Here is a 26967-nt window from a genome sequence, read left to right as displayed (position 1 = left end):
CAACATCCCGTTCATAACTGCTTTGGACAAAAGGCTTGGAAGAGAGTTATAAACAAGTGAGGAATGTGGTGAAAAAGCTCTGCTGTTGGTATTTTAAGCCTACTATCAAGTGTAGTCTCACAGAAATTCCTTGTGCATTTAAATTTTTTTTCATGCATGCAATGAATTTCCTATTTCACAGTTTCAGATCTGATGCTCAGTCCTGGCAAATTATCCTACATCTGAAACTGAAGAGTATGATTTGCTACTCACCTGCAGCAGCTTTACACTGATAATAATGCATATATGCATTTTTGCTAAGTTCCATTAGCACTGAGAGGTAGAATGTGCTCATCATTTCTTACAGTAGAATCCCAGAGACCTGAAATGTGACATGCAGGCCATCTCCTGGGGACCAGTACAGGATATTACCAGCACTTTGTTTTCAGAACTAAGGTATTTTCTAGAACTATCTGAAATCTGTTATCATATTATGCAACTGAATAATACTTATGCTTTTTATATATATTATGCAACTGAATAACACGTTTTTTTACATATCTATACTTACACACATATATATGTACTTTATATTACATACATATAGATATGTTTATATACATACATATATACGTATAAATACATATATATACATATTTCCCTTAATTTCTATTTCCAGCACTTTTCCCAGTGCTCCAGTCAGAAACACAGAGCTCAAATTTCTTGGATTTGATAAAAGGAAACTGCATTTGTCATCCCTTAATCCTCTGTTGCAGAGAATCTCTTTCTACCACACCAGTTCCCTATGCTTACTAAGCTTTCAAACTATTTTCAGAACTCAGGCTGTGTACAAGCAGAGCCTTCACTGTAATAGACCAGAGAGACAACAGTGGCTCTCTACATGGCTTTGTCACTGCTACCCCTGAAATGATGTGTACTGTTCTATGCATTTCATTACCAGAAAAGAACAGCACAGGACAAAACAAAAGAGAAAACTGATAAAGAACTGCTGTTCAACAAGGAACAATGATCACTGCTCTAAGCTAATGTCTAAAATCTTTAAATTCACTGTAGATAGCTCAGTCATCTTGTTTTGCATTTGTTGAAATCTATCTTGATTAAAGAAAATTAATGTAATATGACACACCACCGTAAAAGCTGTCATTAGCCTAACATGACTGGATCCCTAGAAAAATGACCTCCTGGAGTATGTATCTGTCAGAAAGTTTAAGAAATCTGTAGGATCAAAATGCAACCTGTGTTTAAAAGTGAAGGAGAGATTAACTGAGGTTTGAAAGTGAAAGAAGAATTAAGACTCCAAGGTCTTATTTCAAGTCCTGCCATTCAGACAGTCCTTAAGGGCCTGTTCACAAAATGATTAACTATGTCTTTTCTGCCTATAAATCTAAAATTTAGACCTTTGAAGCAAATGCTCAGCTGCACTAAGAACCACAAAGCTTCTCTCAGCCTCTGAACAAATTATGGCAATATAGCTATAAAATGTTGGTGAAGCTATTGGACATTCACACATGCAGCAATCTCTAGGATCCAAATGCTAAAATTAATTTTAATAAGCATGCTGAATATGTAGCTGGCATCAGAGATTAAATCCCAGTAAAATAAAAAGAAACAATATTGCTCTTATAGGGATTTTAAGGCAAAAGCAGTAGATATCAATACCAATTGATAGTCCAAATAGCATTATAAAGCTGGGCCTTCACAAATTCGGTATGGAAAAAGAAACAAAACTGCTGAAGTTCATCAGGATACTTTTCCATGTGAATATAGTGTTCTTACATGAAAAGCGCCAAGATTGGCAGCTCTTAAGAGTTTCTTAAACTATCTGAACTGGCAGCTCACATTTGGACACTTGCCACCCATGACAGTCCAGCAGAAAACTTGCAGCTTGTCATCAGGAAAGAAAGGTGACCTGGGAGACAAAAAAAATCCCCACAACAACAGATTTACTAATTCAATAGTAAATGAGGTATAGATCACAGGGATTCATTTTTTCCTATGCTCTTGGTTCTTTGCATTTGCTGTAGAAAACACTACCAGACACTCATTCTTCAGCAGAGAACTGTGTAAATACCTTTTCAAAGGAGGTAATATAGAGAACCAAATACTGAGCCAGGTTTCCTTACTGTTCCCATAGGGAGGAAGAACTACTATTAACAGAGAGGGCTAGACACACAAATAGCTGCTGTCATCTTTAAACAATCTTGTTATCAGAATAGAGGTGCTTCAGGCACAGTTTTACCAGCTGTTTCTAAAACTATCACCTTAGTGAAGGAGACCTTTTTTCCCTCTCCCTCCAAATTGATTTTACTTTGCTCTTCCTTTCCAAGGGAAAAGTGATAGATATGGAAAACAACGTATGTGGGAAAGATCACACAGCTTTGGGAACGGAGTTTTACCATTGCTATTCAAAATATAATGAAAAGCTATGAATGAAACAACCAAAGATGCTGAAATATACTGGCCCAACTCTTTGAAAATGTAATCAAAGGTTTTATTTCTCTAACACAGTTGGTACAGAGCTAGCGACAGATGTTTCCTATGGAGAAAAGGATGGATTAATGTACTGGGGTACCTAACAGTGAAGAAAGGATGTTGAAAAACTGAAAAGGAGTGGTAAAGAACTCCCATGTTAGTTAAAGGTAAAGGTTACTAGTCATATTTTCAGAGATGAAAAGAAGGGACAAGTGTAGTGAAATCCCCACACAATGCTTACAACTACAAAGCTCTACTTTGTTTCGTAAGAAGATACTTTGTTAGCAGGTGAACTCTTTTTTTTTTTTTTTTTAATTTTTATTTTTAAAGCATCAATTTCAACATGAAAAGACACTTTAAGACAGAAGTTGAAATTTGCATTTTAGGAGTCATAAAACATTTTCTTGTCTTGGATTTGACATACAGTTCAGAGAAGACTAGATGGACTTCCCACAGTATTTTGCCAACACCAAATCTTTACTTTTATCAAAAGAAGAACTAGGGCATGGACATTTTCAACTACCTTCCAGTCCTTGTGTTCCTCTAGGGCCTATATGGCGTGTTTAAGCAAGTGAAGTAAAGGGTTTCAGGCAAACCTGAAAACCTCTCAGTTATATTATCAGAAAACAAAGCTTAAAAGTCATTCATCACTTCAAGCTCAGAGGTCGGTCATTCTACCACTGTGTGGGACATGTTACAGCATTTTCTCCAGGAGAAGGCTATCCATCAGTCACCGGAATATGGGCAGATCTGGTTGTATGTCCAGTCTGCTGCACAAAAAAGTACTGTTTGGGTTTTTTTTTTTGTTTCAGATACATACATACTCCCACTATATGCCAAGTCCCTTGACTTCTCCAGCTGTCAAACCCTCCTTAACCCTCACCACAGCACTCTCAGAGTCCCCAAATCCCCGGCAGAGATAAGTGATTCAGAACTTTGCCAAAGCCACCTCCCTGCTGCAAGTTCAGATGTGTGCGGGAGGTCCTCTATTTCAGAATATGCCCAGCTATCAAACCTGATCATCATACTTGCCTGCACTCACAAAACTCCTGCCCCAAAATGTGGGGATGGACTAGCTTCTTTCTGAGTTATACAAAAGCTGAAGACTTGAATTAACGGAACTTAATAGGAGTATGAGAAAGGCGATAAGGCAAGATTCAATCTATTTGTTCCACATTTGCTTGTAAATATCCTAAACAAGTTTATTCTACTCCTCTGTTTCAGTTTCTCCAAATGTTCCTTTTAACCAGAACATAAACACAACATTAACAGATATATAAATATACACACGTCTACACAGAGAGAGACCACATGCGTGCACATGATTTACAATATATTAAAGATCTATGTTTCAACACTAGAGGAATTAGCATGTAGGAGAACCACAGATTCTAGGGGAAATACAGATCCCCAGGAACTCCACAGTAGACATGCTGTTTCATGGAGAGAAATCAGAGGAAATTGAAATTACATTTTGATAAACTAGAAAATACCCTGAACTAATAACGGGGCTATTTTCACTCTTTTTATCTGTCAAATATTTAATTTATGAAGTCCCCAAGATTTCAGCAATGAAAATCAGTACTCGTAAAACTAGTATCTGAAAACATTCATACTAGTTTCAGTACTAGGGGGAAATAAATAAATAATAATAAAAAAATAAAATATTGACATCCATTAAAAAAAGAAAAAAGTAAAAGCTCATAATTGCTTTTTGCACTTCCACTGTCCCACAAAGACAGAATAACTTTTTTCCCCTTTTTGATGTCTCTGATATTTTCTGTTCTGATACTGAGACAGTAAAAACAGTGAAAAGTGTTGGAATTTTCTTTTTGCTCTGAAAGAAGTAATTTTGAGATTTTGTATGTTTGTCCCTAAAATAGATGTAGTTCTTGAATGCCAGAAGAGGAGCTGATGATCCTTCTACCACCACCCCATGGGACCAAATGACTTCAGTTTTTATAAGACTCAGCAGAAGTAGAGAAATGAGTCCTTGAGTGTGGCTCTTCTGTAAGGTTTGAATAATGTATTTATTTGTGCAATGAAAAGGTGGGATTAAATAAGTTGTCAAATTAGTGGACATTTGTGATTTCAAATCAAGTCAGTCTAATTATTTTTGCTTCTATCCCTAGTTTCAAAATTGGCATGATCTTTGTCTCCTGTTCCTCACATAGCGTTGAAGGTATTAACACTTCACATTGCTCAGGAACTGGGACTCTCAGCTGCTTACATTTGGGATAAAGCACTGATTTCTAGCTATTGTGATTAATAAATTGGAACTGAAATAGAGAGGTAGAATGAATGGAAGGTAATAACCCCTTTGACATAATTATAAGCTTTTGGTGTCATGATTTCCTTGGGCTGAAAATGGAAGTAGAATAGGTTTTTCTGCTCTATGGAAGTATCATTCCAGGTGTTACTGTTCATGTGAACATTAATGTCTTTTGGCTTCTAATACATAAGGCACCTTCATGTCTAGGCATGATGACCCAAAGAAATATATAATAAAACCCTTCGGAAGCAAAAGTGTATCTCCGCTTCTAGGAGCTTTAAATGCTCAACGTGTTTTCTCTCTAACAGATACCACTTATCTTTCAGAAATCAAATAGTTTCTTCTTGTTTAAAGCTAACTAATCAGTTGCTATAGACATTTAAGGGTCTAATATACATACATTTGCTTTTGAACGCAAAATCTGTTCCTGAGTCATGTGCTAGCTCTTCTCTTCCACCAAATGTGACACTGGCTATTTTTAATTTCTTTCTCATATATTTTATGAAGCTGAAAATCAAAGCTAACAGGGACAAAAAGCAAGTCCCAGCAGGTTGAAAATATCATGTCTTAGTATTTTAGACATGTGTCAGCTTGATAACATAGGCACAGCGCTAGAGGGATTGCCAGAATGTGACAGTGCACATGGCTTAGAGTTTAGAGAACATGCTTTAAAAAAAGACTGGAAGGCAACAAGGGCAAGGCAGCCAGACTGTGGATCTGATCCTGATCTCCTCCTAGTCTTAGATGCAAAACCAGGGAAACTTACACCAGCTAAGTCAGGCTAGAGAAACTTGAAGTTTTTGAAGCAAAAATCTGATCAGGATGCAAATTCAAGTTATGGAAATGCTGATATAAAAGATCTATATATTGCAGTCCTCTCATGACATTCATTTATGTAGCCTGAGCACAGCTTATTCCATTGCTTATGTTAACTCTAGGGGAAAAAGTGCTATTTAATGAAAATGATGTCACACCAATATTTCCTGACATGAAATATTTAGCTTTCTTATCCCTCTCTTGCTTCTTTCTGTATTAAGAGATTAGGAGTTGTATCTACTTCATAAAAATATGCAATATTGTTACTTATCACAGCAAGTGAAGATAGCACTTAGTACTAAAACCTTAACAATATCATAGTTGCTTGTATGTTTTGGTAGTTAGCAGTAGAGTACCATTTTGGCGTATTGCACAGCAATTTGCACCTGAATATCAAAGTCCATTAAAATATTCATTAAGTCTTCTTCTTTCCCTTCATCTCCACCTCATTCAGCTAAGAAGTATTTAATTTACCCTGCATTACAGGTAGGCAAATGAGCAATATAGATGCACAGTCACAGAAGGAATTGACAGCAGAGCTGGGAGTGGCACACTGGAATTCAGGCTTTTTATCCTTGGCTTTCACATCTCAACCTTCAGCTTCCTCTTGCTCATGTGACAAATGACAAAATGACAATGACAAATGTCACAAGGGCTGAAACCAGCAGCCTGCCTCAAGACAGAAAACAGAAGTATGAACTAACTATTTCAAGTGCCAGAAATTCATATATATACTTAGTGGGATAAAATGGAGCACAATGGGATCTTCTATGGCATTTCCTGTGCTTGAGTGAGCCTCCCATTCACTGCAGCAGAGGGCCAGTCACAGGCATCACACAGGCTACATAAGGCAAAGAGAAGCAACCGTTCAGCAGGACACAGCAGCTTTATCACAGCCTGGAAGTTACTGTCCTGACACATGGACACTTGATTTACTCATCACAGTACTCCAACATGAAGGTTACCCTGAACTTCATAATTCAGGGGGCTACAACTCTGATTGTTCTGCTCCAATAATCTGCCACTTGAACTAAAATAAATGTTTCTTTTCCTCTTAGCCTTGTAACAGGACTGACCTGGTTTATCTGACAGAGGGCAGTATTACATAAAACCATGAGCTTGTTGATTATAATATAATTTTATAAGCACTTGCTTTATCTAAGCAATTGCCAAGAAAAAGCTTTAGAATCAGTAGGAATTACTCGTTGTGAAATACACAGAGATCTAAAAGCTAAATGGAGCAGCAAGCTTTAAATACTAATTGATTAATTTTCACTATAAGTAATGGTACTCAATAATGTTTCTCATATCATATATGAATTAAGAAAACTGAACCAATCATACTATCATTGGTTCATATTGACGAAAGAAAAGCTAACTTCTCTTTATCCCTCTGTAAATACAGAAAATATATCTTGGGTAAGTTAAATGAAAAAATTACATGAAGTAATTCTGTGTTGGAGATCTGAACATATCCCATCACTTCCCTCTTCTGGTAACTCTTAGCTTATACAGGTAAGCCTTATGCTTGTGAGAAAAGTTCACAGATTTCATCATCTCATCTTCCCTGCAGAAGAAACTAATACCTGTAAAACAACTGGGATTTTAGCTAGGCTAAATGTATGTGTAAGCATGCTTTTTGTGATGTTGTGAACATTTGCAAGAAAACTGGCTACCTCTTCCTCTGCTAACTTCAGTTGATCCACTGATTCCATCTGGTGTATCCTAATGCACTGAGACCTTCCATGCCACTAACATGGCTAGCACATTCATCAGGAAGAGAATTAAAAATACCAGGAAATGCATCATTGTACAAGCTAATGGATGTTTTTTCTAACTAGTGTTTGAAGTCTAAGCAGACACCTGAAAACTCAACTGGCTTTCTGCTGCCTTATGCATTATTGCACATATGGCAGAAGACACTCCAGATGTGTTTCCAGAATTGTGTTCAAGTTATACAAGCAAACATCTGCAAGACAGTTTTCACCAGTATCAGTAAAGAGGCAGACATCACAAAGAGACAAACTGGAGACTGACCCCACAAAATGAAGGTGACCTACACTTAGAAATCTTAAGCATGTCCTACATTTTTGTCTCCTAACTGCAAATGAATGATGAACTGTGGATTTTAGAAATACATTCACATAGATGTCATTCCAGTTGTATGTGCACACTGACATTGCTTTCTAATTTGTCTTTTATAAAAAGTCCTAGGTACTTTCCATTTAACACACAGCCTCCACCCTGTGTAGCATTTTCTGGGGCCTAAAGCACAGACAACAGCAGTCCTTAGTCTAAGACATCAGTATGCACACACAAATCCTCTAAAATGCTGTAAAAGAAATCACTTTAGCAGTATGCCAGTAAACCATTTCTAAGAATGAAATAATAACAGAGTTTGAAAACTTGAAAACTGATCAGCTGCAAACTTTGTCTTTCTTAAGAAGCTGTGTGAACATTTTGCAACTTCCAGCCTGAAGCCTTGGGGTGACACTCAGAACGTCATTCAAAGCTTAGTGCCCCTTTGTGGACCCCACTTGGGAAGGTGGGGAGGGAAGGAGGAAAAGGGAAGGGGAAGAGGGATGACAGAGCTGCGGGGAGCTAAACACCAGCTTACAAACAGAGAACAGAATCACATAACAACCCTAGACCAATGGACTCCAAGACACACTGACAAGGCAGATGGACACAGACAAGACATAAGATTGCTACTGAGAAATAAAATAAAATTAAAAAAAAAAAAAAAAAAGGAGCAAAAACCCCCATAAAATAAACTAGATATCTAACACTGGGACTGCAAGAAGCAGCCGACAGTACTAGCATAACTCTTCCAAAAAGAAGAAATTATAATACAATTAAAACATAAAATTGAAACGATATCTCCCCAAATCATACACTAAAGACTTGCTCGGTTAGCCTGAATGCGTAGCTCTGATGAAACACAAGATGGCGTCATCACAGCCCATGCACCGGTCAATGAAGGCCATGGTTAGTTAAATCAGCTAAACTACAGCATGCCATAACAATGATCTTGCACCGACCCAGAAATAAAAGATACGACAGATATTCTGCATCGCAATAAAATTCTTTTTATGCCATCTGCGGTTTGTAGGGCTCTCTTTGTCGGAAGAATTTTTCCTGGGAGAATGCAGGGGTGTAGGGGAGCCCTTTTGTTACTTCTGGGTGTTTTTTCTCTGAACTCATTTTCAAAAAAAAAGGAAAAGGGGAAAGACGGCATGGAGACTTTGCAGAAGTTTAAAAAAGTGTAGGGAGAAGGGTAAATAAAAGGAAAGGAGGGTAAGAATTTTCATTCTTATGCACACAACTTTCTTGGGATGTCTGAAAATGTGGATTTCTCAAGGATGGCAAGAAAAGATTTTGTTGCCTTTATTGGTTTGCAGATCTATATCTCTTTCTTGAGATGACTGAACCATTATTTTGTTGGAATAACTCCAAAAATATAAATTGAAAAGTACAGCAATGATTTTAAAAATTAAAAAATAGCGGTATGGCACTTTTGCAAGCCCCCCCCCCCAAAAAAAAAATAAATGAAAGAAATATAAAAGAAACCAAAATATCAATCACCAAAAATTCATGCGGCACAAGATGAGGTGAAACGACAGAAAATGTTCTTCAAATATATACAATGTATATATCTATCTATATATACACAGAGTATGTGTGTATATACTGATGGATATACCTGTATAATCTTTTTGTTCCCCCTGCCCCACCCTACCCCAAGGCTAATTGGTAGATGAAACTATCAATTAAAAGTAAACAAATAAATAAAAGGAAGAAAGAAAAAACTGTAACAAAAAAGAAATTAACGTGCTTTTTTCACCAGGAAATAACAATATCATGCATCTGCCCACGCCAGCGGATGCCAGGGTTAGATGAAGGCATGAATTTCTGTGTAAACATGTAACTGGATGATAGGGGCTACTGCTGATATTGGTTTTTTATTACTATAGCATATGCACACATAGATATATATGCACACTTTATATATAGTGCATATATAGATAAAATATCCTCATGGGTGGGGCCCTTGGAGCTTACATAGGAAAAAAGATCAATATGCTGAAAACCAAAATCAGTATAAATTCCTAATATAAAATAAGAAAACAAGAATTTCTGTAAGTCATCTGCATGATTGATTAGTAAAACTTGATCATTTGGAGTTATTTTGGCTGTAAGACCGTAGCTAGAAAATTCCATCAAACAAGTGTCACAACCATTTTACCCTGCAAAGTGCCCTGGATGAATTCCCCTCTGTTGTGGTTTAAGCACCAAACTCAGGACACGCTCGTTCAGGTCTGTATCGTATTCAGCCTGTGAGATGGGAAGCCTACTTCTCTGTGTGCTCTGAGGTACGTGTCCAAGGCCATTTCTTGTTCACAGTGTGAGAAACAGAGCAGAAATCCTGCTCGACAGAGGGAGAGACTGAGGGTAACTGCGCACTGGATTTGTGGGAGATGTTTCTCTGAGGAGAGCAATGAAAATTCCCTGTCTGCTTTGAGAAGGTTGAAGAAGTTTATGCAGGACAAGAGCCAAATTAGCGCTTCTCTTTGTTTCTTCAGTTAAGGTTTCTTCACTTCCAGCAGTGTTTTTTGTACTGTGCTGGCTGCTTGTAGACTCTTGGAAGAGAGAACCTGCTTGTTTTCCACAAATAAATCTCTGACCTAGGCAGCCTGCAGGTACCTGGTTCTGCAACTTGCCTGGGTGGGAGCTTGACTGACCTAGCTGATAAATCAGGAAGGAGGCTGAAATGGATGGGTACAGGCCAATAAATTATATATACAGGCAGCATGCCTACAGGATATGTATCCCCTGTGTATGGGTATATGATACAAAACACTGTGTAACTTCCAGTACAAAGATCTGTAGATTCTGGCATCTCTATTGCTGTCTCCAGTCACTCATGGGAAAGGCTGATCAGTAATGCCAACTTTATCATGTATAAAGCCTTTTGGGAAACACAGGATAAATTTCTTAGGAAAAAACCACCTAGGAAATTGTTAGGCGAATAGGAAAGGAAAGCTGACAACTGCACCAGGTGAAAATGTAGGCTGTGCCAAGCCAGGGAGCTAGGATTAGGGCCCTACAGTCCATTTCAAGAGATCGCATTATGGATTTCAGGCTAACCAGTGAGTCTTACCATTTTGAGTAGTGCAATGAGCAGCTTGGGCTATGATCCAGATCAGTTGCCCAGCCACCAGCAGCCAACCTGCTTTGTGCCAAAGCGCTGCGCTAATGGACATGCTTAACAGGAACAACGGCAGCGGCATGAGGAGACAGCAGCTGTTAGGAAAGCATAACTAGAATCCTCAGGGTTTTGAAGTCCCAATAGAATCATAGAATTACAGAATCAACTAGGTTGGAAAAGACCTTTAAGATCAAGTCCAACCATTACCTCAGGACTGCCAAGACCACCAATAAGATCAGATTGTTGGGGTGCTCTTCATTTGACTGGAAAGAGATAAGTGTTTTCTTTCTTCATGATGTCACTGTGCTTCCTAGTTCGGAGTAAAGACATTTCCCTTACAAGCCTTTCACTCTGTGAGAGCTGCTGAGTGACCAAAACTCTACCACATGGCTGTGTTCAAAAGCACAAGCTCAGGACCCTGGCCTCAGCTTTTAAGAACTTGAATATTTGAGCCAGAAGAAAGACCTGTACTCATACCAGAGAAAAGCATCACGTTTCTGGTGCAGAATCCAGAAGATTTTTGAACATGTACATGACATTTCCATAGAGATAAGAGAGTGACTGCTCTCATCTGTAAGTAAATGTTTCTTCAGGGCAGATGAGCAGTTTTATGCCCTCTGTATCATTACAGTAGCCATTCCAGGAGTTCCAGATATCTAAGTGTATCTAGGCTTGTCTGCAATAAGATAAATAGCAAGTAATTTTTATCCCTAAACCTGCAATGGGTTCTTTTTCATTATGCAAAATACAGATGGGGTTTGGATTCACAGCTGTCACTACCATGTTTTAGAATAATTCGTTATGTGTACATATGTGTCCACAAGGGATGTTTGTAAGCTACTTCTACTGAAGGACAGGTCCTGTAACAGCTTCTGGCTTCTAAACAATGGGATCTACAGAAATCCCAACAGAAATCAGTTTTGGAAGAGGGCACAGAGTGGTAGCCAGACTGATACAGTGAGTGTCACAAGCTAGCCAGGAAAATCCTGAGGGGAGCACATCTTCTTTTAAAGAGATGCAAGTGTCCAGATAGAGATCGTCTGATTACTGAGATTCAGGTCTTGTTTTCAACAGAGTTAAGAGGCAATAAGACCATGCAATTGGCTCTCATACGATATTTAGCCTCAAAGAAGACATGATTTTCTGTCTTTTGAACTATCTTTGAGTACACCAAAACCAAAGTCTTCAAAAGGACTCTGTAGGGTACTGCATCTGATCCAGGACCGAGACCAAAGTAATATATTCAGATCTTGGGATTTGATTCTGACCCATATGAAATCTGAAAGCTTTTTATTTGCCAAGCAACATTATCTGCTGCCCTTGTCTTGGTTTTCACAGCAGGTTCATAGTGATGTATATCATATCTCACATCTGCAGCAGTGAGTTCAGTAACCTTTGCATTACTGGACCATGGCAGTGAGGGTGATGGAAGATCAAGTCCTGGCACTTGGCCGAAATGCAAGAGCTTTAAGAGCTACACATTATCAGAGCAACAAAAACGAGGTTGTGCTGGGTTATGTCACTTAATTTTCAATTTGATGAAAAAGGTATCAGGCAAGTCAGAAGGCAGAATAAAATACATTGATCTGCCAACAGAAAAGGATGAAGCAACTTCAAGTGGGTCCAATTAAAAAAAAATAAATAAATAAAACCAACCCCACACACATGAAAATAGCAGCAAGATAATTGGAATCCTTTCTTTCTGTGATATATGCAGTTAGGTACCAGATCTTGGCGTATGGACAGAATCCTGAGTTGGCTGGTGAAGTGTAAAGGCAAATGTTCAGCCAAGCCAGCTCAACTGGATTTTGATAAGCTGGCTCAGATTGCTTTAATGCTCCAGAGTGGAATGGGCTGCATGACTGCTTTGATACTGGCTGTATTGCAGACACCATTCTACCTTCCCTGGATGTACTGGGGATGGAGACAGTAAGATAGACAAAGAAACCTAAATGAGGAGCACCATAAACCAACTACTTTCCCTTCTTATTATGATGGAATGAGATAAGTTTATGCTTTTGGAGGCAAAAAGGACCTACATATCCACCTTCATTCTGGTGACCTTGTACACCAGCACCTCTGAGAGCGGGAAATCTCAAAATCTGGAAGTGTAAATTTCATCAGCAAGGACCATCTAGGAAACCTTTTTAACTTATAATCAGGCTAACTTTTATTCTCAATGCCACAGTAATTACCAAGAAAAGATTTGGATTTCAGTGGCTAATGCGAACCAGCATCCTATGAAGGAGGAGTAGGATGCGATAAAAGATACTGGATGAAAATTTCAAGAATGTGTAGTGGCTTAGAAGAGTACCTTCAGCAGATTTTCAGCAAATCATATTATTTTACACAGCAGATATTCAACTATCTGTAGGCATGTACAGCTGCTAACTGTAATCTTTAGCAGGATTTTTAAAGGCAAGTCATCTTTACAAATCCATTGTGTACTTATTTGTAGCTTTGAATTTCTAACTCTGTCAAGAAAGAGGCATTTTTAGTCTGGAAATGTTGCTCTAAAGCACTCTGAAATTTCATGCTAAACATCTGTTTTACCAAATTTCTCCTCAAACTCTGATTTTTCCACTGGCAGCACAAGCTGAAAACATTGCTATTACCATTTCTAGCCATTGAAGTAATTGTTATTTCTGTGTTGAAACATAAATGACAATAATGTACAAGATCTCATTTCCTCCTTCAGCTGAAATACTTTGCAATCAGAATAATAAAAAAAAAGTCTTGAAATGTTAGCGAAGCTTTAATGAAATGATTCCTATCCATTCACTTGTGTACCAGTGGTGGTATGTTAGCCTTTTTAGCATAGTCCTATTAATATCATGCCTCACTTTCATGATAATCACTGTGCTGGTATTTAATTACTACTTTTATTTAAAATACAAGTACCCATACTATTTATGCTTCACAATCAAGTATTATTTGGATTACTTTTCTGCCATATGGGGAGCTGAAAAACTCATAGAAATCTGTGAAAAAAGAGATGGGAGTAGGCTGAGTTATCTGTTAGCATTAGTCATTGTGTCGCTGTCTTTACCGCCATCACAGGGGAGTCAAGAATATGAGTGGAAGTTCCCAGCTACAGGGCAACGCCAATGTCAGGTTACTGCAGGATCAAGTTCTACCAAAAATGCAGTTACAGCATGAGAAATTGAAAAGAAATATGAAAGCACTAGCCTTGGGTGAATTTTAATGTTATTATTGTATTAACCAAATAGCTTCAGGAAACTATAAATAGAAGATTTTAATGCTTTCTTGGGATTTTTTTTTTTTTTTAAATGTAATCAGCTCAAATAAACCAAAGCAAAACCAAACAAAACAAAGCAAAACAAAAAATCTCCCAACCCTAAACTATTTATATGTTTCACTTTTAACAACAAAAAATATTCTAACCAAATTCCTTCTTTTTCTTTTAAATGTACACAGAAATTCGATGATGTCTGTTCTCTATTATAGAAATGCTTAACTCATGGCAAGCCTCAAAAAAGAAGACTTGAAAAAGCCTGTAAGAAATAAAATTGACTGCAGTTGCCTGCTGGATATCACATCATATATCTCACCAGAAAGAAAAGCCATCAATTTATCAAAATGTATCTGAAAGGGAGAAGTTGAGTCAGTTCCACATGGCCAGTCCTTCTGACTCTTTAATGGATACATTTTGAAGCATCACTGCAGGTAACAGGGCAAGAATTACTACTAATTTTGTTATGTTTGAACTATGTTTTGGTGCTCCCCAATTTCTTTGGGCTCACAGGAAACAAAATTAGTACAAATACGTTACCATGTTAACTGTATTCAAAATCCCATGGACAAATATATCCTTTTATAGCCCATCTTCAGAGCAATTAACAAAGATTAAATAGTGCTAATAACTCATTATTGCTTCACATTTGTTTCTCTTCTGTTTTTCAAACATTCACCTTCCCCACTTCATAATCTTTATTATTTGTCACATGCCACATTGGTATTTTTTGTTTCCCACTGTGTCAGTGAAGTAACTACTACAAACATGTGAACTATTAATTAGCTGGGATCACTTTCAGGAAGTTTGGCTTTCCATGCAAACAACTTCATATTAACAACATAGTGACTACATATCTGTGTTTTGCTGTTGCCAAGTCCATGGGATCTGATGCTTGGCTGTATAATTTTTATTTTATATACAGTGTATATATACATACATGTATATATACATACATGTATATATACATACACACACAGATATATACATATATAGTTATATATGTATACATTCACACACATATAAATATATGTATGCATTGTTTTTTGCAAATGAAATCAGAAAGCAAGCAAAACAAGACTGACCTGACTTACCTGTACTGGGCTCACAGTCGATGAAATCTTCATCATCACTGGAACATTCAGCCGACGAAACAATGTCATCTGTTGTCTGGCATGTGAAGGGAAGGAATGAAGGAAACAGAACAGAGAGAAAAAAAAATAAGATACTTGCAAGTCAAGAGGCTGATACAGAGGCAGCCAAGTACCCTAGGGAAAAAAAAGTTTCAGAATTTTCAGAATTTCAGAAATTTAAAAACATTTGTACCAAGCATTCTAGATATGCCTGTGTAAATGTGCCCTCCAGAGAGCTGGAATCTCCTGTTGGAGCAATAGTACTTATCCTGTTGAGTATTTCAGGTGTGCTCAGGTGTGGTGTGCCTGCCAGGCTGTTTAGTTTAGCAGGCGGACCATGCTGTGCTGTTGAACACAGTAAGTACAGCAGGCTATGACACCTGCTTGGCTTGCAAACTGTCCTCCCACAGCCAAAGTATATGAGTCCGGCTGGAACATGCTGGGCTCCTCGACAAACACCAACACCACATGCGGCCAGCCAGAAGGCACTTACTGAGAGACTTACCATATGAGGCATGCTCAAGCTGAACATGCTTTCTGCAAAGAAAAACATGGACTCAGTATGCATCACCCAGGCAGCTAGCAGTACTCTTTGGTGTGTTGCTAGATGCATCATTCTGAGGCAGAGATAGTTCCTGCTCTCCTAATGTACCTCTTCTTGGGCTGGGAATCCTTTGTATTTACCCACATAGTAAATATCTGTGCAACTAATTTGTTGCACGATTAAGAACTGCTGCATGTGTCAGGTATGCTCAACATGCAACCTCATCTGCTTGCTTGACAAGTGAACAGGAAAGTGGCTGCGGCAGGGCTGACAGGCTGGAAAGCCTGGTTCTGAAAAGCTTAAACCAAACCATGACTTTTCATGACCCTCACAGATTTCAGCACATTCCTTTGCATTTCAGCTGGTGATATTTTACTTCTTTCTTTTTTTTTAATTTATTTTTATTTTTCCTGCTGGTCTAATTAACGAGCAGCATGTACTACAGCATGTTAGAGAGAAGTGTACCGGCATCTCTTCCCAGCAGCATCTCCTGCCTTTAATTGCTGCAATTAGTTGGATTAGTAATGCAAACCATTAGGGAGAGTCTGTGGCAGCCTCTGGACACAGGCCGTAACGCTCCTGCACACAATCCAAAATTAGCCCAGCTCAGCAGCCTTGGCTCAAACCATGGTTTCTGCTGAAATTGTCTCCCTTAACAACTTTTCCTTGCAGAGAGCTGCCTATTGTGCTGAGCAGTAGGATCAGAGGGATGACTCCTGAAACAAAACAACTAGGATGCTTCTCACCATGCAGGAAGCACTGTTGAAATCTCAGCTCCTCAGGAGCAGGGCAGCTGTACCTCAGTACTCTAGCACTCTAAAAAGACTTTCCACCCTTAAATAAGGTCTCCTTTACATCCCTATGTCTGTTATGGCTGTCTCCATCATGCTCCCTCTTCTCTTTGCCTAAGTGTTCTGAGGTCTCAGCCTTTTCTTTAGCTTTCTGTGGACCTAGTGATATTAAGTCCCTCTGTCCCCTGGCAGAAGTTCCTTGCTCCCCCTTCTCTGTATTCTGAAAAAAACAGGTCAGCCAGAAAGATCAGATTGAACCTAGTGTTCGTTTACTCCTGATTCAGTGGCTTAGAGTGAACCAAAAAAGAAAAATAAGATCAGCAAACTGGCTTTAAAAGTTTGTCTATTCAGTGAGAGGTCAAGAAAGGAGGAATGCACAAAATAGAAGTTTATTTTCTACAATTCTTCTGGACCTGTAAATATTTTATAAAGCATTATTTATTCCAAAGGGCACCAAATCACTTTATAATTTATACAAACAATTATCACATCCTCCAACAGTGAAATGCAGCCGTCTGTGGGTAGAAAGATACTAGTTTTCAATTGCAGCACTGTAATTTAGCCTAATAAGTCAACAAAACTATACTGCAAGAAATATTTTAAGCAGGTGAAATGTAGCTAGTAAAACCAGACATTTATATTACAGTTGTCTAAAGTACTTGTAAAAGAGTAATTGGTTTTGATTTCCATGTTGAATTTAGGACATATGAATTTTGCTCCTAGTTGAAGATCTGACAATTCACATGTAAGTTCTCATAGAATAGCGATGATTTGCTTCAGGCAGGAAATAAACATAAAAATTATAACAATGTGTGGTTGTTACTTATCAGCTGTTATACTTATCCACTTCCACATGTGCTTACAGAATAATGGAATCATAGGTTCACAGAATAATTTGGGGTGGAAGGAGCCTTAAAGATCATCTAGTTCCAACCCCCCTGCCATGGGAAGGGACACCTTCCACTAGAACAGATTGCTCAAAGCCCTGTCCAACCTAATCTTGAACACTGCCAGGGATGGGGCAGCCACAGCTGCTTCTCTGGCCAGCTGGTTCCAGTGCCTTACCACTCTCACGGGGCTTTAGGCAATATTAACCTGGAATCATCTCCAATAGAATTGATAATGTGATTCAGCATTTGTAAAGAATACAGAATTCCTTTATAACTCTTTTTTTTTTTTTTTTTTTTTTTTTTTTTTGATCCTCTTGCTCATTAGGGGCATCATATGAAACCAGAGAGGTAGCATGCCCACAAAAAAACCCAGAAAACAAAGTTTTAGATGCATTTTGGAAGTGATCAGCCAAATTAAAGGTAAAAACATTCATCCAGAGCTATTAAATACCCTATATCTAGCTTGGGAAGTCCCTGTCCCACAGATACTGAATAAAAAGTTATCACTATTTCCAGTGTCCTGATCAGGACTCTTTCCCTGATGTCCCACGCATAGCCAGGGCCAGCTGCAGGGTGCTGGGTTTGGTGAGCCTCTGTGGCCTTCCAGCCACTCTCACAGATCCTGAACATGGGGGAATGAAGAATTTTGAAGCCAATATGAATTCTGAGCAGGAGCTGAAAAGTCATGAAGCCTGGTCCTTGTTTATCTTCTTGATTAGTTTCCCATCTAATTATATTCCCATCTAATTCCATCTCAGGACAGCACATGCAACATGTTTATGCTTATTCTTAAATTTCCTTCTGTAAAATCCTCATGCAGCTTGTGTTGGTTCTGAACAAAGGAGGGCACAGTCAGACAGGCTTGGACAAGATGTAAATGTGTGATGTGCGATACTCATCAACCCTGACAGCTCTGACCCTTATCTGCACTTTTTCGTGACTGGTTCCAACCTGATTCCATCAATTAATCTCTGACCTTTTCTCCCATCTCCACTGCATGCTATTTCCCCTGATATTCCAGGTTTTTTTTGATCTGTGATTGCTGTTTGTCCCATGCTGCTGATTTTATACATATAAAAATAAGGGTTCAAAAAAGAGAAAAACCTCCAGAAGTGGTGTTAGACTTAAGACAAGGTCATTAACGAGATCTCTAGAAACCACAGAAAAGATAAGTACACTAATCTGTCTTGCCACTTCCTATCTTGTATTTTTGATCTCAGTACTTTCCATCACAATCTATCACTAACTGATTTTCTAGTCCCATCAGGTATTGGTTTTCCATGCACTTTATGCTCAGAATCAACATCTGAATCATCCTGGAGGAATAAAGCTACTTCAGTGAGAAACAGCAGCAAATTCCTGACCACAGAAACATCCAGAAGACCGTTAACTTCTTGTAACCGGAATCTGTACCTTTCAAAACCCTCCTGGAGCTAAGAATTTTCAATGGATGATTATTGACCTTGCTGCTTCCACAAGACAGGAGAGGCTCGTGAGCAGTGATGCTAGAAATCTCTCCACTAAGACAATTTCTTCTCATCAGAAATGGCTCACCCTGTGAGGCAGCAAGCAAAACCAGCTACTCTGTTTCTAGTTCCCTTTCCCCATTTTTGAAATGGGGTTGATTATACTCACCCGTTGCCCCCAGGGTATGTAAACAGATAAATTCTTTAATGTCTGCCCAGTGATCTAGAGATGGTAAATGCTAAACAGGCACCATGATAGTAACAAAACTTCTCTGTATACTATGATGGAAATGATGTTTGTGTTTTCATTGGAAAGAACATAAGACAGAAAATATTTTTCTATTCCATATATTAGCTAAACTCTATATTAAAAATAATAATTCATATCATACTATTTTAAAATATGTATTTCATTTTTAAAGAATCCCAGCTTTGAAATTACTTGGCCCTGTATTAAAGGCCATAAAACTAAAGATAGGTATTATAATAACTTTCAATAAAATCTCTCTCTGGCAGGAACCCTTTTTATTCCTTCCTCTGAAAGATTTCTTATGGCATTTATATTATTATTTTTTTTCTCTCCCTCTCTCCAATGTTTAATGAAATTGCCTTGAAATAAAACCAGGGTAGGAGAAAGTGCTAAACTCTGAGTCCACCCTGGAGGATTTATGGGCATATTTACCTCCAAATTCTTTCAATTTCATTGAATTGGCTCCCCATTCCTTTCCATGAATTACTAGTTCTGTAATCACCTCCTCCCAATTATTCACTCTAAGGGCCTCTTCAATCTTGCCACAGTGATGGTTCAACATCTACTGTACTTACTGGTGTGGGATATAAAGCGCAAGGAAAGTTGGGATGGCATGGCAAGACCTGCTCAAGATGACTCCATTTCTTTCCAATCTTCCAAGTGCTCAAAGCCCTAATTTACGTGTCAGATCCACAGCCTTTGCCCCTTTGTTATACACAAAATGGCAGGTGCTGAATCTTCCTTTTCCCAAATGCAAAGCTTTTTTTTTTTGACACCTTGCTCTTTGGATGCACCATTATTTGAAGACACAAGGTCATTAACGAGATCTCTAGAAACCACAGAAAAGATAAGTACACCAATCTGTCTTGCCACTTCCTATCTTGTATTTTTGATCTCAGTACTTTCCATCACAATTCATCACTAACTGATTTTCTAGTCCCATCAAGCACACAGGGTAAAATAAAGTCCTGTCACAGAACAGCTTTATGAAATTATAAATAATGCACCCAAGAATTATGGAGTTCTCATTTCTAGTGGGAGAGAAAAGCAAGGACGCATAAATTCAAACCCCAGACAAATTCCTTCAAAAGTACATACTTCGTAGTTGCTTCACTTGGTAAAGTAGGATAGGCTTTTGCTTGAAACTCATTTGTACACTGTACGCATTACTTCCAATTCAACACTATTATTTGAAAAATAAATTTAAATGCTTTGTTGCAAAAGAAGTTTAAATCTCTTTGCCACCAAGGAACCACAATTTACAATCTTTCTTGAAATATGACCACCACAAAATGCCAGGCACAAATAACTTCCCAACAGTGGAGAAATGTATTTGTGTTAATCTAGGCAGTACATTTGCCTTTCACACCTCAGATGTTCAGAGCTGAAACTCAACAAACTTTTCCTAAACCCACCCATTTGACTCCCTCCACCATTCCCATAATGCTATATTTTCTGAATATCTCAATTATTATGGGCTTAGCAATTATTATGGGATATGGACAATGTACTTGTCTTCTATGCATAACAGCATACAGTATGGATACTATCCCAGAATGGCAAAATGTTTGTGATGCTGTTCTGTCTTCCAGAAACCATGATGTTTCTTGGCAAAGAACAAGCTCAAGGCAGTTGCTGCCTTGCCAAAAGAAGATAGCAGAGGAAATGTCTGTCTCATTAGGTGTCATTTCTAGCTTGACTACCTCAACCTTTTGTACTTTGATAACCAAGCTTTTTAAAGAACTTGCATTCTGTTCACACTACTCTAATTACATGGGAATCCTTCACCTGTCCTTTCTACACCTTATATTTTTTTCTCACTTTCTATTTAATCTTTATTTGCAAAATGCCCTGGAGTTCATTATATTTTAGCAGACCTGAGAGACTCAGCCTAGACAAATTCAAGCTACTACATACAGGTAGAAAGAATCTGCATACAAACATGAAAATATTAGAAATGTTGTGAAAATCATAATGAGGTATTATAAAATTATATAAAAGTTATATAAATTATATAAAAAAATTATATAAAAGAAGCTGCAATTTGGGATAGCATGAAATTTTAAGAAGAGTCCTGGATATACTATCTGTTGCTGAAGGGTATTAATCCTCTCCAACTCCTTAGCACTGGATTTTCTTATCACGGTGCAGACACAAAGATGTGCAAGCCCTTTGCACCCACACACACTGGTGCTAAAGTTGTGCAACTAGTAATTTTTCTTCATATAGCTCATTTGAGGTGACTACAAAAACCAGAGGACCAAATCCTCTGTTGGTTTAAATTGGCATTGTTTTCAACCAGGCTACACAATTTACAGCAAGAGAACATAGGTTATTATGTTTAGTTTCGAAAAATTCAGTGCCAAAAGATTCAGGGTAATTGAAGGCAATTCAGAGAAGAGCCACAGAAAAGATGAAAGAACTGGAGAGATATATGAATGAGACAGGCTTAGCAAAACTAAACATCAGAGCTTGTTTTATCAAGGACTAAAATGTATACAAGTGTCAAAAGGGTATAATAAACATCAAGAAGGTAGATGAGCTATTTAGGGTGCTTCAAAAAAGTAGTGGATAAAATGAAAACAAAAGAAAAATTAGGATTACTTCCAGCAAGAAAGATCTTAATAGTAATCTTTATTAACTATGGAGAAGTCTCCCAAGAAAGTGCCAGAAACCACCAGTACTGAAATGAAGCCATATCATATAAATAATATCATTAGTTCATATACCCAAGTGGGGAAGAACTCACCTCATAAAGCTTCAATCCAATCTAATTAATTCTAAACCAATTCAATGTTCGCATCCTCTCCATCACTATGTAATAGAAACACATCATATGCATTCTCCTCTGTCATTCCACAGCAGGCAGTAAAGCGGTCCAGCACAGCCTTTTAGCTAGTTGTGCTCAGAGCAAGAAGGTATCATTGCTGTAGACCTGTTCAGCCCATGGGAACAAATACAGGTTATGTTCCCAGGACAATGACTTAAGTAACCAGCAGGCATGTACCCTTCAACAGTAGCCCAGCAAAAGTGCATTTCCTGGTTGCGTGTTCCTGGCTGGACATAAAAGCTGATTTGCTGTCAAACTGGATCATTAAGTAGGGATCATGAGAGAGCTACACCTTAACAAAATCAGCCATTTGTCCCTTACTGTGGCGGACAAGAGATTAAGTAACTAGCCAGTTAAGTAAGAGAAGGCAAATAATAATCCCACCAATTGTATGTCAATCTAGAGTCATGGGCAGTCATGTTTAAAAAGAGCCTTGAAAGCTGAATTAGTCTTTTGAAAACCAAAAGCCTGTCTCAATAGAATCAATAGCACATCAAGACTGTAAAGTCTGTCTATTCTTGCCCAGGTTTGATGCCAAATTTCAGGGACTTTGTTCTGTCCCTAAACTGTGCAAAGATTATGGGGAAAAATCATGTTTCTGCCTTTTGTCTCTGTCTGCTGGCAGTGGTAAAGGTGATGATGTTGTGAGGGACTGTGAGCAGACAGAGAAAGAGAAGGGAGGACAAAGAAAGAAGGGAGGGCAAAAAGGGGAAAAAAGAAAGTAGGGAGGATTAATCTTCCTGTTGTTCAAGACATTCTGACAGGGGAAAGAGGAGTATTGAACCACAGCAGCTTAACCTAACTTCAATGTACCTTCCCAAAAGCAGAAGGAATGTAATGGTACGTGGTGTTTTGCTGATAAGCAAATCCTTCTAAATCCTTTCAATTTATTTCTTGGCCTGAAGAAATTACATACTATTTAGGAGCTAAATAAAAAAAGTATTAATTTTCAGGAACCTAGATTGGTTGTTTATTGATTATATAAGCACACAGCCACATGCTTTTCTGTTTCTTTCCCAGTAGAACAGTGCTCGTCTCATCTTGATCTGGCAAAGGATCAACTGGCAAGTCCTTCTCCAAATTACTCAGTGCAACCCTCAAGATTTGCAAAAGTTCTGAACTGGACTTTAAGCCAATTTCTTGGCTTAAACACAAAAGATGCAGCTTTGGCAGGAGAGGAGACTCTTTTCTGTCCTTTATTAAGCTATTGCTCCTTTCCACATGCATTTGCTTGCTTCCAAAAAAGTACCTTGAAGATGAAAGTTATGTCTCTATACATAGAAGTAATTATCTGAATATACTGCCTCTTGGAGTTTCAGAGGGGTAGAATTTTCACACTGAGTGTCCTTTTTCATCATTTGATATAGCTTTTTCCTCTTCCTTATTATATTTATTATCTTCCTTATTATATTATTGAAATAAGCCTGTCACTTGAAACAGAAACCATCAGCCCTGTTTAAGCATAACCCCAGATATGCAGATGGTGGTGATGCAGCTGAAAACTCCTTAAAAAAGGTATACTAGGTGTACCTGTCATGAACTAAATTAATGACATCGCTTAATCCTAAAAATTAAGCCATTACAGCAGAACCCACAAGAACTCCCACCCTGAAATCAGTGACAGCTGCAGGAAGGACAAGACTTCTGAAATTCAGGGTCTGCTCAGGGGTCTGACTTTCTGAAAATCACATCCATCTACACAGTGCTGTTTTCCAATGCATTTCCAAGAATCTTCAAATGGAAGATATTTCTTCTAGGAAATGCTCTGAAAATAGTTTCAGAGTGGTCTCCTCTGTGTCACGATCCCCCTCAGAAGAACTGAAAACCAGACAAATGCACTGGGCAGCACAGGTTTCAACTTACCTCACTTATCAGCATCTGCTTAAAAGCAGCACTCAGGAAGCAAAATCTGAATAAAGATTCCCAGAGATATGTAGGAAAAAGCCATCTTATTGCCAGAATTTAGCATGCTGATGGTTATGTATCCTAGCCGTATGGCCGCAGTCTGATGCGTTAAACTGACACAGAGATAATTTCATTAATACCCTGGGCTATGAATGACACTTGCTGGAGAACACCTACTTCACCAACAGAAGGGCAGGACAGACCACTGACGAACAGTAACTTCTTAAATTGCCCCAGTCCAAATTGCCAAGGACATTGAATCACAGCCCTCAAGTTACTTGATTTTACATTCCTGACATTGCCATAAATTCACTGTCTGATGTCAGGAAAATTGCTTCCTTTCCCCATATTTATACTGCTATAAAATGGGAAGAAAACATCTATGCTTACTTGGCATAAAATTAGATTTTAGTAAACATTTCACATTCTCAAAGCAAAGCCTAAGTACACAAAAATCCTTTACATTTAGTAAAGGGAAGCCTATGTTTCAGAAAGTTAGAGACTCAAATGATCTGAGATGAATCAGCTGCCCTTTGAAGACTCAGCCTCTAGTAAGAGTAAATGGGTTTTCTTTGCTTGCTAGCTTGCACTTAATAACTGTGTCAGAAGAATATTTTTCATTTACACTTTGCTCCTTTGCTGGAAATCAATATGTCGTTTGCTGGCATTTTCTCCTGGACATCTTTATTTAGCTTGTCTTTTCTTCCTCAGAGGAGAGAGAGTTGTGTTTGATTTTGTTCTATTATTGATTGGATCACTCTGAGCAAGAAATAAATAACTAAGTACAGCATAGTAGCTTTAATGACAATCTCTTAAGCCTCAAAATCTGCACACCATGTTGCGTTCCCCCAACACATGATTTGAAAGAAACAAATCTGTAAATTAAGGTTACTATGTAGCAAAGAGGCAGTCACATACACAATTTAACTGGCATTTCTATTTATGTACTCATTAATAAAACTATAAAAGTCCTGTTTCTCTTTTTAAAGCAGTACTCCTATTGCTGTAGTACCTAGTTCTGGGATCTCATAATCTCTTGCAAATGAGGCCTAATGAGAAATCAGAGATATGGGAGATCTTCTTCCAGCAGACATCTTTCACTAGAGAAAACTTCAGCATGTTCACATATTTATCACTGATATCAAGAGACAGTATGGACTAATACTGTTGCATAACATCCTTGTCTCTAAATCGGAGAGACATCAATCTGATGAATGGACCACTCGGTGGATAAAGAACTGGCTGGATGGCTGCACACAGAGAGTTGTGGTCAACGGCTCAATGTCCAGCTGGAGACCAGTAACAAGTTGTGTCCCTCAGGGGTTCTCTTGGGACTGATCCTGTTCAACATCTTTGTCGGTGACATGGACAGTGGGATTGAGTGCACCCTCAACAAGTTTGCCAATGACACCAAGCTGTGTGGTTCAGTTGATACGCTGGAGGGAAGGGATGCCATCCAGAGGGACCTCGACACGCTTGTGAGGTGGGCTGATGCCAACCTTATGAAGTTTAACCATGCCACGTGCAAGGTCCTACACCTGGGTCGGAGCAATCCCAGGCACAGCTACAGGTTGGGCAGAGAAGAGATTCAGAGCAGCCCTGCGGAGAAGGACTTGGGGGTGTTGGTCCGGCTTCAGTGTGCGCTCGCAGCCCAGAAAGCCAACCGTATCCTGGGCTGCATCAAGAGGAATGTGACCAGCAGCTCGAAGGAGGTGATCCTGCCCCTCTACTCTGCTCTCGTGAGACCTTGCTTGGAGTATTGCGTGCAGTTCTGGTGTCCCCAGCATAAGAAGGACATGGAGTTGTAGGAGCAAATCCAGAGGAGGGCCACGAGGATGGTCAGGGGACTGGAGCACCTCCCGTATGAAGATAGGCTAAGAAAGTCAGGACTGTTCAGCCTGGAGAAGAGAAGGTTGCGTGGAGACCTCACAGCAGCCTTCCAGTATCTGAAAGGAGCCTACAAGGATGCTGGGGAGGGACTCTTCCTCAGGTACTGTAGCAATAGGACAAGGGGTAATGGTTTGAAAACTTAAACAGGGAAGTTCAAGTTGGATATAAAGAAATTCTTTACTGTGAGGGTGGTGAGGCACTGGAATGGGTTGCCCAAAGAAGTGGTAAATGCTCCATTGCTGGCAGTGTTCAAGGCCAGGCTGAACAGAGCCTTGGGCAACATGGTCTAGTGTAAGGTGTCCCTGTCCATGGCAGAGGCCTGGAACTAGATGATCTTAAGGTCCTTTCCAACCCTAACCATTCTACGATTCTATGATTCCGTAATAGCTTGCACCCGATCTGCAAAATCTCCATGCAGCAGATGATGGAGGGGCCCTGGCTGCACTGAAGTGCCATGCCAGTCCACAGCATCCCACCCCACATCAAAAGGGATGTGACCAATAAGCCAACCCTGGGGGTAACAGTAATTCCCGACATTTTTTTTTAATTGGGGAGTTCTTTGCCTCCTCCTGTGCTTCTCTCTTAATTTCTCCTACTCATTATTACATAGGCCACAAACAGCAAATGCAACAGTAAATTTCGTAAAGGAGAAAATACCCTTTCCTATGGTCCAAGCTACGGCACTTAAAATCTGAAGTGACAGGGTATGCTATTCATAAAGTAACAATAAACGTAATCACTCTGAATAAATGTTCCTCAAAACAACTTCTGCAATTATTGTAAGTACCTCTGAGTCCAGTAAGAGAAACAACTATCTTTGAATATTTGCATTAATGCACTAGACTACTCTTTCCAGACAAATATTTCTTTTTCTCTCCAAACACTAAAACACACTTAGAAAATGGCATTTAAATACTGTTACTCACAAGATTCACACATTAGCTCACAAGGGGAAGAGGTTTGCCACACACATTTAAATGCAGAATAAACATAACACAGGATAAATAAATGCAGAATAAACCTTGGCCCACTAGGTACGTATTAGAACCTAGAAGTGCTTCCTGAATAACATTCCAGACAGAGCAGTTAACAAAGGGAAATAGCCACTGCATTCCTTTGTAGAAGTATACGACACATACCTATTGTAAAGTCCATAAATAGTTTTTGTTTATAAACAATAAGAAAATTCACAAGCACAAAGAAGGTCCCAAAGATCACAGATTTTCCAGAAAGCGTGACAGCCTCT

At 38.8% G+C, this 26967-nt stretch overlaps 1 protein-coding gene across 6 annotated transcripts in view; it reads right to left on the bottom strand.

Annotated features, from left to right (window-relative positions):
* Positions 1-26967, bottom strand: part of NRXN3 (neurexin 3) — a gene marked incomplete at both ends in the record, with an annotated part of 1004347 nt that overhangs the window by 21848 nt on the left and 955532 nt on the right. For 3 of the 6 annotated variants that reach the window (XM_080619336.1, XM_080619338.1, XM_080619339.1), the window contains one exon: positions 15108-15192. In XM_080619336.1, the coding sequence (XP_080475462.1) occupies positions 15108-15192 (85 nt within the window). The remainder of the gene's footprint in view (positions 1-15107; positions 15193-26967) is intronic. The other 3 variants (XM_080619337.1, XM_080619340.1, XM_080619341.1) reach the window with 1 other exon arrangement.

The sequence above is a fragment of the Psittacula echo genome (assembly GCF_963264785.1).
Source record: "Psittacula echo genome assembly, chromosome: 5".
In the NCBI taxonomy this organism is placed as follows: domain Eukaryota; kingdom Metazoa; phylum Chordata; class Aves; order Psittaciformes; family Psittacidae; genus Psittacula; species Psittacula echo.
The sequence above is the reverse complement of the archived record's forward strand: the minus strand, read 5'-3'. Positions and strand labels throughout refer to the sequence as shown.